The sequence below is a fragment of the Prionailurus viverrinus genome, chromosome C1, assembly GCF_022837055.1.
Source record: "Prionailurus viverrinus isolate Anna chromosome C1, UM_Priviv_1.0, whole genome shotgun sequence".
NCBI classification, from domain to species: domain Eukaryota; kingdom Metazoa; phylum Chordata; class Mammalia; order Carnivora; family Felidae; genus Prionailurus; species Prionailurus viverrinus.
The window spans coordinates 58,011,881-58,027,091 of record NC_062568.1 but is presented as its reverse complement, the minus strand read 5'-3'; the positions used below and the strand labels follow the sequence as shown (position 1 = coordinate 58,027,091).

The following is a 15,211-nucleotide window of genomic DNA, read 5'->3' as shown; positions in this document are numbered from 1 at the left end:
GGTGGCGCAGTCGGTTGGGCGTCCGACTTCAGCCAGGTCACGATCTCGCGGTCCGTGAGTTTGAGCCCCGCGTCGGGCTCTGGGCTGATGGCTCAGAGCCTGGAGCCTGTTTCCGATTCTGTGTCTCCCTCTCTCTCTGCCCCTCCCCCGCTCATGCTCTGTCTCTCTCTGTCCCCAAAAAATAAATAAACGTTGAAAAAAAAATTAAAAAAAAATTCAGAGTATCAATAAAATAAAATAAAATAAAATAAAATTCAGAGTATCGAAATAATTTGCTAATCTATTATTTTCTCTATCATCGTGGGCATTATCTATTGCCATCTTAATTTACAATAGTTATTACATTCATTCATCATTCATTTAACAATGATCAGGTGCCTTATATGCAGCAATCATACTACAGCAATCTGCACTCATACAGATATATGTGCTGGGATATAGGTAAGTGGGTAGATAAACAGACACAAATTTGGTAGTGCTCTGAGTTCTGACAGGCAGATTTTCATTTTCAGGGTTAATTCACTTACCATCTCTGAATTAGTTGGATGTATTAATGTTTAAAAGTTTATCAGGTATCTGATTACAAGAGAATATAAATAATTCAATACAGAAAATTACCCCTATAGAGTTGATAGAAGTGGCAGGTAATATAAATTCAATATAATATAAATGAGGAATTTCAATTTTATACTAAGTTGCTTTGATGATTAATCTTTTTTTCAAGAAAAGAATTAAAACTCCTGCCAGAGAAAGAACCCTCTGACATCTATTAGATCTTATAAAAGTTTGATTTATTTCTTTGCTATCAGAGTTCATTTTGAAAGTTAGGAGAATATCTTGATGTTAAGTGATATGAAAAATCATTCATGCAATATAACAACTCAGTTGGAATTCAAAGTCTCAGTCAAATTGCAGAGCTGCTCACTTATCAGTAGACTTGTTTAGCCGGGGACTAAAGGGTTGGTCCTGCTGGTTATGAGGTGCTGTTTAGGGCCTAGATTAGTGGAAAATTTCATTTATATCTGATTTTGGCTTAAGAGTGCTATTCTGAGTTCAGTAATGTAGGTGATCTCTCTGAGCCTCTTTCTTCCTATTAAATGAGAAGGACATGTTTTCTGAATTGTCTTCAACTGCTAAAATGGTATTTGATCCCAAATGAGTAAACTATAGTTCAGCTGGGATTTCCCACCACCATCCCCATCCCAAGGTAGTTTTAATAAAAGTAGCAGTTAATTATCAGTTAATAACATACTCAATCTAGTTGATGTATATCGATGGGGCACCTCCATACTCAAGGACTTTGCTACCTGAGGTTGAGGAGTATGAATAAATATAAGACACAGAGAATGCACCCAGTTTTTGTTTGAATTACGAAATGCTTGACAGCTTGGTAAGCAACTGTGCCTTTCTGATCATTAGAAAAATTTTCCTTTTCTCTGGATATATGAAGTCCCATGCCAGGGCACTTGTGTTTCAGCTCCCTCTGGTCTCCTTGGTTGGGTGACTTGGGGCAGTGTGCAACCTCCTCAACCACACTTAGCAACCATGGTGAGATCATCCCCACGTTATAATCTAGTTGGGGGAAACAGCACAGCACATCTATTCTGTATTCAGTTCTTATGAGTTACTTCTAATGGGTGCATTGCTAATTCAGTTTAGATCAAATCAGTAGAACTAGGATATTTTCATTCTTAACAACTCTTGTGAGGAAACCACCATATGGCTGTTTGCAAACTGTTTTGTCTTGTCAAGTTTGTTTTTAAATATTCAAAGTGCTTATGAATTTTACAAGCCTTGCATACAAAAGGGAGGTTGCTAAATCTCATCCATTCATTTAGGAAACATGTTTTAAGAACTGTTGCAGGCACTGGGAGAACAGCAGTTGATGGTAAACAAGACAGCCACCATTTCTGCCCACACAGAGAAATAGTCTGGTGGGAAAATGTGGTAAAATAGAAACACTCCAGATCCTGAAAGAGTCTTGTTGTTTGCTAATATTAGGGACTTAGTGAGCAGGTGGAGTTGGGGCAAGATGGTTGCCAAAAAAAACCTTCCCATTTGAAAAAAAGAACAGGTGTGGGACTGTGGGTGTGCAGATGTGCAGACCATGGTACTTAGGTTTTCTATTCTGACTTTGAGAGGAAGAGAAGCTGAAGGCTTCCCTGGGAAGAAGTTGGATGGGCAGTTAGAGAATGCCAGGGGTACTTAGGAGAATTAAGAAGGCTAATGAGTTGGTCTTTCTGAGATGACATAAGCGGGTAGTTGAGACTTCAGGGGCCAAAGCATTGTGAGAGCTGTGTGTGAGCGTGCAACCTGGACTATTCTGAAATCGAAGTAAGAAAAAGAAATATCTATGGCTGTCTTTTGCTTAGAAAAAGAACAAGAGATTGAAAAAGAACTTCATTTAGTGCAAGAAATATTATTTTTTTTAACATTTATTTATTTTTGAGAGACAGAGTGAGAGCATGAGTTGGGGAGGGGCAGAGGGTGGGGGGTTCACAGAATCCAAAGCTGGCTCGAGGCTCTGAGCTGTCAGCACAGAGCCCAACGTGGGGCTTGAACTCACGGATCACGAGATCATGACCTGAGCCAAAGTCTGACACTTAACTGAACCACCCAGTTGCCCCAAAATATTCTTTTTTTTTTTAATGTTTATTTTATTATTTTTGAGACAGAGAGAGACAGAGCATGAACGGGGGAGGGGCAGAGAGAGAGGGAGACACAGAATCAGAAGCAGGCTCCAGGCTCTGAGCCATCAGCCCAGAGCCCGACGCGGGGCTCGAACTCATGGACCGCGAGATCGTGACCTGAGCCGAAGTTGGACGCTTAACTGACTGAGCCACCCAGGCGCCCCGAAAATATTCTTAATATATTTAAGTATTTCTATTTATTTTGATCATTCTCTAGTCTATGCCATTATGTTTCCCCCAAAATTTATGCATAAACCTTGAAAATATTCAAAATCCTTTGACCCCACAATTATACATCCAGGACTTTAACCTAAAATCATTAGGCATGTATACAAGAATGTACATTACCTGGAATTTGTTAGAAATGCACATTCTGAGGCTCTTCTGAACCACAACTAATGCCAGAGACTCTGGGTTTGGGGCCTAGAAACCTGTGTTTTCCAAGTATTGCCAGGGATTCTGATGCAATCTGATGTTGGAGAACAGTTATGATACCCCAATTTTTCTGCACATTAGCCTCATCTGGGAAGTTTTTAAAACTGCTGGTGCTCTGAGCAACACTCTAGTGTAGTCCCACTCTCTAATGGTGGGACCCAGGAATCAGTATTTTAAAATCTCCCAGGCGATTCCAATGTGCAACCAAGTTAAAGAACCCACCACCTCATGGGCTGGATTAGCTCTCTTTTTCTAGGCCTCTTGTGCTATCTTGTATTTCTCTTCTGTAACACTCATGAGCACAAGGAATCTGCTTTATGTCACAAGGACCTGCTACACCCTGGCACCACTGACTGGTGACAGAATGAATCCAACTGCGCTTTGATTAGAGGGTGTATTAGAAGGATTAACTTAAAAATACTAATACCAAAGGATTTCAACATGGTGTTATCCAAAATATAATTGGGGCAATCTCATATTAGTTCATGATGAAGGAAGATGGTCCTTTACATAGATGGAGGTTTAAAAGTGTAGGAACAACCCCCCAGAACCACCCCTCACCCAGGTACATGAGCCACATCAAAATCACAGTCCTCAGTCTTTGTCTCTTTTCTTTCAGCCATTCTTTCTCTCATGTTTTTTCAGACACAGGTGGACTCTGTGTGTGTGTGTGTGTATTACAAAACAGATGAACTCCAAGTCGCCAAATGTTTAAAATCTCAAGTCGAACACATTATTTGTCATTTTTCAGTGGCTGTTCCACTCCGGACAGACTTAATACCCAGAGGTCCTATCGCCTTTCACCATCAAGATCTATTTTTAAAAAAGTACCAGCTGATGACTTTGGTTACGTTTTCATTTGACTTAGAATGTCATTTGGAATTGAGGGATAAGATCCATGAAATGAAAATATGGATATTAAAATAGAGCAGAAAATGGATTATTTAGTCCTGCCAAAAATGCATCTGTTTAGAGTAAAACGTAATAGAATGTTCTTTGGAAAAATTATCCAGGGGAAGAAACCCAAAAAGTAGCTTTTTTACCCTTGCTTTGCAATTCTTTCTTTGGCCTGGCATTCCATAAATAGATGGAGGAGACTAAAAGGTTAATCTGTAGTAATTCATTTTAAAATGTTATAATATGCTTTGCTAGTTTTGAAATATTTCTGCTATGTAAAGAATTTAAAAATAAAAGTATTTATTTTTGACGTACTTGCCTTCTCAAGGTATTTTTACTGGAGGTGTGTGTACCCTTGTGTATACACATGGGCACATATGAATGAACATGATAACATTCTTGTTATTTCTAGGTCTCTGGAAAAATAAATCTGATATATAAATTTTTAAAGTATATTAGTTGCCTCTGTTATATAAATAAATCACATTCATTCTTCCATCCTTCATCCAATTAGTCATTTCTTTCAACATTATGTAGCCATATACCAGGCCCTATGGTAGGCCTGAGGTATGTGACCTAAAAGGCCTGGTCCCTATCCTTGTATTGCTGACTGGGTAGTGACGTCAACACCTGCAAAAATCATCTACAACATTCTTTTGCTTCTGGGATTTTGAGTCATTGCTGACTTGATGTGTGTATGTCTTATTTTTGATACCATATTATTATGGATACTGTTATTATTATTATCTTGATACCATTATATATTATTTTTATTGAAAAATTTTTCTTGTTTTTAATGTTTATTCATTTTAGAGACAGAGAAACCGAGTGTAAGCAGGGGAGGGGCAGAGAGAGAGGGAGACACACAATCTGAAGCAGGCTCCAGGCTCCGAGCTGTCAGCACAGAGCCAGCCACGGGGCTCAAACCATGAACTGTGAGATCAAGACCTGAGCTGAAGTCGGACGCTTCACTGACTGAGCCACTCAGGTGCCCCTATAATATGTTGTTTTTGATACCATTTTTTCCTGCCACTCTAAGATGAACTTTCTAAGCAAGCTATCTTCCAATCTTATTTCAGAACAATTGGACATTCCAGAATCAGTTGGTGATTCTATAGTAACACAAACTGTGTGTTCTGCAAAATGTCTCCTTGGAGAGAACAAATGTTACACTATATAATTCATGGGTTTAAAACCTTCATAGTGCCTTAGGATTTACCTCCATTAAAAGAGCAGCTCAAGGAAATTTAAAATTAATAGATGCTATCTGGTTTGCCTATTGTTATTTTTGAGGCCCATTACAGAAGAGAAATTATGCAAATGGCTGTCAGGCTGCTGCTACCGCACTCACACTGGGAATGCATTATAATTTCTCAGAAACACTTATCTGGAGCAGATTGAGCTCTCAGCCATTTTCAGGGCCATGTCCCTTCCTGCAGATGCTCCACTTTGAACCAATAAGTACTGTTAGAGGCCTGAGGTAGGAGGTGGGGAGGTGGGGAAGGAAGGGAGGAAAAATTACTAGGAAGGGTCCATAATTCCATAATCTGGAAGGGTCAGGGGCAAATTCCTGGTAAAGATGTTTTAGCCAGTCCTCCTGAGCAGGCTGTCAATGACCTTTGAGACTATATCCTGCTGACATTCTACATCCTCAGTCCAACTATATGATGCTATAATTATAGAAGATGCTGTATGTGAGCATCTATTATGTGCACTGTGGGTGATACAAGAACACAGAACACATTATCCTTATTCTTAAAATTCTTAATGACAGTAAATGGAAATACAAAAGGTTGCAATGAGTAGCAGAGGTGGGGTCTTCATTCTCTAAACCATGCTCTTATATCTGCATATCTGAGTGCTGTTGTTGGCAGATTTCCTTCCTGCCTGTCTACACTAATCCTTTTCACTTCTTCCTCAGAACCATACCCAAATTTGCCTACTCCAGGAAGCACTCCCCCTGGAGTCTTGGTTCTGGGTTGAATGGACTCTTCCTCAGAAGTTATGGATGCAGCTAATCCAAAGTTATTTGGCTCTTGCTGTCTGCTGCTTTGCAAGATTCAGCTTATTTCACATGGGCTCTCATGCTCCCTCGGCTGACCAGAAAAAAAGCTCCCTGCAGGCCAGGTGGGCCCTGCCTTCCAGTTCCTAGCTCCTCCTCTGTCCTCTTAGCCTGGTGCTCTGCACACAGGGCATGCAGGGCATGCTCCTGAATGCTGTTGAAAGTCACTTTTCTTTCCTTGGGAATTCAGGTCAGAAACTCATGGGTGCATCCCCTGGGTGCTTCTGCCACTTACAAAAGTGAACCTGCTACAGGCTTTCTTAGTCCTTGACTTAGAAAAAGATGGGTAGTTTGATTGTGCCATGTCTGAAATGAAGGGGCAATGCAACCTAAAAATTGGGGGAATATAAAATTAGAGCTATTACGTGATGTGCACATGGGGCCCGGGATTCTGCTGCTTCTGCTGTTTTGATTCTGCTGCTTGTGCTGGTGGGAGACACTAAATAGATTAGGTTCGCTACCAATTAGCATCATGTTAATCTTGGCTAGCAGGGAAGCAAAGCCACCAAGGATTTGGTAGATTTGTCAGTCCCTCCCCCAATAGCTGTCTGAGGCTAACACCACTTGGAACCTGGGTCAGAAAATAGTCCTCTGCTGACGATGTGTCATACATTCTGGTCCATGTGCTCCTCAAAGGCACCATTTTCTGGGCATGAAGTGTTCTGCAGCTTTTTGGAGGAGTAAGAATGCAATCTCGGATAAGCCGGATTCAGAAAATAAGTCATCGGTGTGAGTTGCAATTATTTTCCTTCCAGCTTTCTTTTCTGTGCTTGGTTTAGATCGCTTTTCTGCAAAGGGCAGGCGCAGCTGCCTTGACTGGTGTGCAATAGACGTGGGTGACCACAGCCATTCTAGCCTCAGGCCCTTATGAGGCACCACCCAGATTCCTAGGTCCGCAAGGCTAGCATCTGCCTTTTGTTGGGGCTGTTAAAGTCCCATTAAAGGAGTGAAAAAATACCCTCCTCGAGTATTGACTTTTCACACACACACACACACACACACACACACACACACACACACAGCTTAGTTCATAGCCACTTGATTTGCCACCTGCAGTTTATAATAGAATGGGACGTGTGGGATTATAAACCACTTTATTCTGCACAGAATTTCTCAGCTTGAGGCCAAATTGAAGGGCATTAGTCATCAGTAATTTGCAGTTATTTTTAATGTATTTCACTCAGAGAGGTTTAAGGCAGCTAACGCTAAGATAAATTTCCCCATGCTTTGGTGAGGAAGTGAAAAATCTGATCATTTAGTTAATCGTTTGTCATAGCTGTGGTTATGTATTGTTCCTAAGTGAGTGCAACGTCCTGACTGATTTGTGATTTGGTAACATGACAATCTGAATGATATTAGATAAATTCAATTATGCCACAATTCTTCCCTCTCTCCCCAATATTTGTATAGGTTTAAGGTTTAAAATTCATAATACATTAGAGAAGGGAACCTAGAGATGAACTCCGAGATCATGGGAATTACCAAGGGAGCCCTGGCCAATGCCAGTTCCTGCCCCGCCCCAAGATTCAGTGTCAGCAGCCTTGGGTTTGAGCAAGTACCCTGAGTGGTGCGTGGAGCAAACTTTGAGAAACAGTGATTAATTCAACCACCTCATTCTTCAGATGAGGAGGGAAGAACAAAGAACTGAAGAGATTTAAAATTTTGCCCAGGGGCCCCTGGGTGGCTCAGTCAATTAGGCCACTAACTCTTGATTTTGGCTCAGGTCACGATTTTGAGGTTAGTGAGATCGTGCCCTGAGTCAGGCTCTGTGCTGACAGCCTGGAGCCTGCTTGGATTCTCTCTCCCGTTCTCCCTGCCCCTCCCCCACGTGCACAAACACTCTCTCTAAATAAATAAATTAAATAAACTTAAGAAAAAAATATTTTGCCCAGATCCCAGATATATAAGGTCTCCTGCTTTCCAGTTCAGTGCACGCCTCACCAGCCAAGACAGAAATCCCTTGCTTCCCCAGCTCTGGAATTAGCGTAGCACTGCGTGGTTCTCAGCCCCTTCCGCAGTAGCGGAGAACCGGTTCCCTTCACTGGCACGCGCAGGGGGGAGGGAGACCTTCCGGTGAGCATTGCCGCTGCTTCCTGGCCTCCGGGTCGTCCTCGTGGGAGGCCTCCTATAGGGTCCCTCCCTGCTCCCTCGCTCCAGCAGGGCCACCTGCCCAGTTGGAGGTCCAAGAGATTCAACAGCTCAGAAGGACACAAACCAACTTTTTACTTTTTTTTTTTTTCCTGCGGCTTGTGACTCCCTAGGAAGGGCCCCGCTCTGCTCAGGGGCCCCTCACAAAGCTCACCTCCTTCCTCAGGCAGCGCCTCCTCACTCCTGTCCCAACCGCAACTTTTGTACCCCTGCTGGCGACGCCTCGGGGAACCCCAGCCCAATCCCGCACGCTCAGCCAGCCTCCTCAGGCTCCGCCGTGAGCATGGTGGTTCCAGAAGTTTCCTCGAAGGCCGAGGTACGCCAGCGGAGCCTTTAAAGGTGGGAAGGAGCTGGAGAATGTTTTCCGCTCGGGAATAGCAAGGTGCCTTAGGTGGGAAGGAACGCAGAGCACTGGGCCGGCTGCAAGATGGCAGGTTGCGGGCGAGAGCCGAGCAGAAGGTGTGGCCCCAAAGGGAGAGGGGCCTTTCTCGCCAGGGTGGGAGGAGACTGGATCCTGTTCTAGTTGCAATGGCATTTTATGCAACTTTGAAAAAAGAGCCCACTCGTGGCTGTGTGGAGAGCAGACTGTGGGAGGCAGGGGGCAGAACTGAGGCCGGGGACAGGAAGGGAGCCCGGGGCTGTGCGCCAGGGGAGACGAGAGTGGCCTGGACACCTGGAGGAGGTGGCGGGGCTGCAGGGAGCGCCCTGGTGGAGGGGCCTGGCCGGGTGATGAGCGGTCAGTTTTCTTATTTGCCCAAAAGGCTCTGTGGGGGCCTGCGGTGGCCCTGGTGGTAGTGGTGATGGTTGTGCCAGATATCCGGATTCAGGAATTTATTTTTAGAGTAGAGCTGACAGGACTTACTGATTGTCCGCAAGGAGTGCTAATTGATTACTTACATCACATGTGAAATAATTGGAACTTGTTAGGAAAAGAAATCTTGTAAATCTGAAAGATTTTCTTCCCATCCATACATAGCCTTAAAATGATCAAATCATATAGTTTTCCATTTTGATCCACGATCTAGCTTGTTGACTGTCTTAATCAGTTTGGGCGATTACAACAGTATATCATAGCCTGGGTGGCATAGACAACAGAAATTTATTTCTCATCGTTCTGAAGGCTGGGAAATCCAGATGGGGGTTCCAGAACAGCTGAGAGTCCAGGCCCTGGTCTGCTTTGTCCTCACATGGTGGCGATAGGGCAATCATCTCTCTAGTGTCTCTTTTTATAAGGGTATGAATGCCATTCATGAAGTCTCCACCCTCATGACCCAATCACTTCCCAAAGCCCTCACCTTGGAATACTGTCATACTGGTGGTTAGGGCTTCAACGTAGGAATTTTGGGATCATACCGATAGGTGAAAGGTCTTATTTACCTGCCTAAAAATAGATTTCATTTTTGGAAGCAATCGTACTTTACAAAAACCGTGAGTAGCTGAAAAAGCATTAACAAATAGAACACGTTCTGTAAAATCCTTGTGTTTACTGAGAAAAATAACTTCATTTTTCTCTGGTGAAATCCTATGCTTGAAGGTGAAAAGTCATTACTTATACCCCATGGATTGAATCAATTGTAAATAAACAAATAGATACAAAAGTAGTATCTATAGCAATTAGTGCTTAGAAGGAATAAACAGGATTATCTGAGAGAGAATAATAGGGGAAATTACATGGGGTGTTTTTAACTCATCTCTACCATTGTTTCTCAAAGTGGGTGTGGAGTTGAGTGGAAAACGTTAAAATTACTTGAAAGTCCTTGATAAAAATACAGATTCCTCCACCCACTATTGACTCAGAATTCCTGGGGAGTGGGCCCAGAATCTACATTTTAAATAAGTTGCTGAGGGATTTTTTTATGAGTGTTGCTGGGTCCTCCCAAACTGTCCCAACCGTGGTTCCCAATTTAAGTCCTCCATTTTCCAGTCTCTCCTTTTGCTTCATCTGCCTGGCAAACCTTCTGAGCATCTGTGTGTCCAGCTCCAGCTTCCCCTTGAAAGCCCAAGTCAGATGCCATCCCCAAATCCTCCTGGCTGGGTGGACCGTCTCCCTCCCAATGTTAGTTGTAGTTAGTCTGTAGTCTACAACCTATAGTGTATACTTACTGCTGTGTAGTGATTTGTGTTTAAGCTGTATCCTTTCACTGTGTGAACCATATGCCCACTTGGGTCAGGACTGAGTCTGATTCATTATAAAGTCTTTCAGTGGCTTGCAAAGAGTGGGTGCTTGGTATACACTTTGTGGAATGTCTGGCTAAGCTCAAGCCTCACTCTCTGGACTGTGGACTTCTGCCACTTGACCATGTTCTAAATGTCCCAATCATAGCAGGTCAACGTTGTGCTGAGATTGGACAGCCAGTTTTGTGTTCAAGTTCATCTTCTAAAATGAAGGTAACGCTGAAGAGTGATGAGGGAGAATGCAGTGATTTCTAGCCAGCTGCTGTGGATGCACCCTGGCAGCTTGTTTTAGAAAGGCTCCCAGTTGCAATATAATTGAATGAGGGCTCCCCACAACTGATGTATTCAACAAGACATCATAGGTTAGGTGGAAAGAGGCTTCCCCAGCACTTTGTTCTGAAAAAACCAATCCGTTGTGATCATACCTTCTGGAGATCCTTTTTTGTTGCAATAGCTTTGCTCTTAAGGGATCTTCAAGTGGCACCTCTTTCAGTCTACTATCTGTGTAGCCACCGAAGTAACCTGTTAAAACGTGTCAGATCATGCCCTTCCTGCTCAGATCCCACAAATGGCTTTTGATCTCAGTCTAAGTAAAAGCCAGGTCCTTACCTTACAGGGGCTGATAAAGACCTACGTGATTTATCTGCTTCTCCCTCACCCCATATCTCTCTGACTCCACCACCTACTTCTCTCCCTTCTCTTCTCTTATTCCAGTGTAGCCTGCAACTGGCTTCTCGCTATTCCTTGAATATGCTAAGTAAACTCCTGTCTCAGGGCCTTTGTACTTACTGTATCCTCTGTCTGTAATAGTTGCCCCCCAGAGTTTTACTCTTCCATCTTTTTCCTGTCATTTCTCAAATGTATCCTGCTCAGTGAGTCTTCCTTGGTCTTGTTACCACCCTGCCTGTCACCCACTCTGAGTTTCTGGTCACCTTTCCTACTTTATTTTTCTCATAGCAATTGATTACTACCTATCATCTGTATATTATACTTATTTATTTTGTTGATTGTCTCTCTCCCCCTCCTAGAATATAAGCTCCATGAAGGCATTGTTTGGGTCTGGTTTTTTTTTTTTAATGTTTTTATTTATTTTTGAGAGACAGAGAGAGACAGAGCACTAGTGGGGGAGGGGCAGAGAGAGAGGGACACAGAATCTGAAGCAAGCTTCAGGCTCTGAGCTGTCAGTACAGAATCCTACCCAGGGCTTGAACCCATGAACCGTGAGATCATGACCTGAGCCGAAGTCAGACGCTTAACTGACTGAGCCACCCAGGTGCCCCATGGTTGGTTTTGATCATTGTTGTATCTTCAACACCTAGAAACATGCCAGACACATAGCAGATGCTCATTAAACATTTCTTAAATCAATGAGGCAGAGTAGGGTAAAAAAAAAAAAAAAATTAAATCCTGGCTTCTAGCTTAACTTCCTTAATCTTTCCATGCATCAGCTTTCTTATCTGTAAATAGAAATAGTAATAGTTACTTCCTCATGGAGGTGTGGCATGTGGTATAATGTCCAACATCCAGTATTTACTTAGCAAATTCCCTATGATAGATATGATTTTACAATGTTACGAAAAGGGTATCTAGTGGTGATATTCCTCTTTTCCAGCTAGCAGATTTTTCCACGATGTAATAATAAATAATGTATTTTGTGCTTCCTATTTATTGAGACTACCACACAACTTTAAGAGGCGAGTGCTTTCATTATTTCCATTTTATGGATGAAGAGACAGAGGCACAGAAGGGTGAGCAACTCTCCCCTTGCCGGTATAGCTAGTAAGTGTAAAAGCTGGGATTTGATGAAATTCAGGACTAGAGACCATATTCTTTACCTTATTTTTCATTGCTTCTCTGTATGTACGTGAGTGGAAAAGGGAAGAAAAGGAGTGGTTGTCGGTTGACTTATCTCCTCCATAGGAGCATGAGAGAGGTTCAAAGATAGATGGTGTTGGGTGTTCTTCTCACCTCTTTGGTGGAAGTAATTCTTTTGCTCCAGCCAGATCTTGTCAGGGCTCATTAATTCCCTCTCCAGCTGCCCATGGTCCCTTTGTCGTGCCTTCAATTAATCCTTACCTGGAAGCAGTGCCAGGGGATGTCTTTGGTTGTCACAATGGAAGGGGTATACAGTCTTTCCCACAATCCACACTCCACTAATCCAAGGCATGCACTTTCTTCAGGGGTCAGCTGAAGTCATTGCTTTGAGACTGCAAAATACAGCCTTCCATATTTAACTATACTCAACCTCTTCTTTTGTTTCACAAATGTCTGTTGAGCTGATATAAATGTAGAGGGGACACATATGAATTAGTCTCTCTGCCTTGCTTGGGACCTCATTTGGGATCTGAGGTTTATTCACAGACCACCACAAGGCAGCTTATCATATATGAGTACTATAGAGTTCCAAAGGAAAAGGAGCTGCCTATTTGTGGAGGGATAGATGAACATGAGCTGGCTCTTGACGGGCTGGTAGGACTCCTGATTAATGGATATGCTGGGATGAGCATTCCTGATGGTAGAAATCATTCAGACAAAATTACAGAGGTGCAGACATCCAAGGATGGTTTGGGAAATGGTGAGGGGTTTAGTTGAAATTCATCATAAGCTTGATACAGGGAAATAAGAGGAATTTTTAAATTTATTTTTTATTTTTTAGAGAGAGAGCATGTGAGTGGGGGAGAGGGGCAGATGGAGAGACAGGATCCCAGGCAGGCTCCATGCTCAGCACAGAGCCCGAAGCAGGGCTGAATCCCATGACCCTAGGATTGTGACTTGAGCCGAAATGAACAGTTGGACACTCAGCTGACTGAGCCACTCCGGTGCCCCTGAAAAGAGTTTTAAGATAAGATTGGAAGGCTGCATTTAGGTTGTGGAGGTCTTAAATATGTGACTGAAGAATTTGGACTTTAATTTCTCAATAGGAGGCCATCACAGGTTACTTTTTTAAGTAAGGTTGTGACATGAATGAATCAATGGTTGTGTGTGTTTATTTGCAATTATATTTACAGCTAACAGTGGTTATTTCGAGTGTTGTAGTATTTTTCTTTGTTTATTTTTCTTCATTTCCTTACTTTTCTATGAAACTACAATGGTTTTTTAATTAAGAAAACCTCACTGGTTCTTAAAGTTCTGATTTTTAATCTTGTATTCGACAAGCATTTATTGAACACTTATTATACAATGGACATTTGCCTATGAGGCAGAAAAAAATTAGGGAGGCATGACACGTGTTCTCTAGCAGCCCACTGGTGGAAAAGACCAACATGTGAGCAGTGAATGTCAGGCAATGTGGTAACTGCTAGAAAAGAGTAGGTGATACATAAAGGAAAGGTCACCTCTAATGGGAAGATTAAGAAAAGCCTCCTAGAAGAGATGACATCCAAGCTGTGCTTGAATGCATTCTTTGTAGCCATGTGTAGATGGGTTCTGTTTGTTAAGCCAGTTCCTAAAAATGGGCCTAGTCTCTTACCAGCCTTTACCATTGTATCACACACTTGCTTATATGATAGTTTGGAATTATATTCTAGTTTGTTCAAGCTTATATGATATGTCTTTTCTTATTTTATGTGTCTCTGGGTGTTTATTATATTTAATATTTATGCAAATTCCCTCTGAGCTTCCACTGTTTACTTTTCTGATTGCTTTTTAAAAGCTATTCTCTAGTTTAAAAACATTCTAAGATTTGTAGTTCATACAGGGTATAACACTTAGACAAGTTATTCTGAATAACATACTCAGAAATGGAAATCTTAATCATAAATTTTCTCACAAGTATAAAATGTTGCTGGACAAGTTTCTATTTAAATCATACTCGCTAGGCTTGACTGACTGCAGGAGTTCACAGGGTACATGCTTCAGATTGCTTCATTTTCAGCAAGGTAAGGCTGCACCTCCACTATAAAATAATGCAAGATATTCAAAAAGGGTACAGGCCAGGCTTCTTTGGGGTTCTTAGGAATTAAAACCAGTTTATGCGGGAGTTAGATTGGCTTGTGAGAAGAGAGAGCTTCTTAGAAGAATGTAGTAAGAAATTTCATGGATGTCCAAGGACAGACAAAGCTTAGCAGACCTCAGAGGGCCTGGGTGTAGAATTGGTAGGGAACCCACTTATCAATCCTCTTTTAAGCATGGTCCTTTGGTTTCTTTCTTCTCTACTTCCTTGGTTTCTTTCTTCTCTACTTTCTTCTTCTTCTCAAGATGGGTTTCTGCTGCTTTACATGATTTCTGTTCTCCCACGATCTCAGCAGGCATCTGGGCCAGAATAATCTCCTTGTAGGGATCTCTTATTTGTTAAAAAAAATTATTTAGTTTTTAAAATAAAATAACATATGCACTAGCTCAAAAAATAACGAGTAGTATAGAAAGGTATAAATTTTCTCAAAATTATATTCATCTCTCCCCTTCCTGATAGCTCTTCCTAAAGTATAAGAGTTTCTTTTGTAGTTTTCTGGAAAATACAAACATAAAGATACACCCATATATAGATACACACCCATAAACATACACATAAAGTAGCTGTAAGTATAAACACTTTTATTTACAGAAAAGTTACCATCTTTACATACTGTTCAATGCTTTTTAAAAAACATAATTGTTTATTTTGTTATTCTTTCCATATTAATTGACACAAAACTCATTTCCTTCCTTTTAAATGATTATATGTGGTTATATGGTATTTCTTTTTATGTAATTATTATGATTTATTGCATAGTCTCTTCATAATGATGGACCTTACAGTTGTGTCTGGTTCTATTAGGAACAGTGCTACAATGAACATCCTTGCATATTTATCTATTAGAAGTTT

The 15,211-nt window shown here is 41.8% G+C and overlaps 1 protein-coding gene across 13 annotated transcripts in view; it reads left to right on the top strand.

Moving 5' to 3' along the window:
- Positions 1–15,211, top strand: part of MYO3B (myosin IIIB) — a 489,550-nt gene that overhangs the window by 67,866 nt on the left and 406,473 nt on the right. For 5 of the 13 annotated variants that reach the window (XM_047872791.1, XM_047872803.1, XM_047872800.1 and 2 more), the window contains exon 1: positions 14,245–14,285. The exons of 6 other annotated variants lie outside the window; for them this stretch is intronic. In XM_047872791.1, coding sequence (XP_047728747.1) covers positions 14,257–14,285 — 29 coding nt within the window. In that variant the 5' untranslated portion in view covers positions 14,245–14,256. Of the gene's footprint in view, positions 1–8,320; positions 8,572–14,244; positions 14,286–15,211 lie in introns of those variants that run through there. 2 more of the 13 variants (XM_047872797.1, XM_047872795.1) reach the window with 2 other exon arrangements.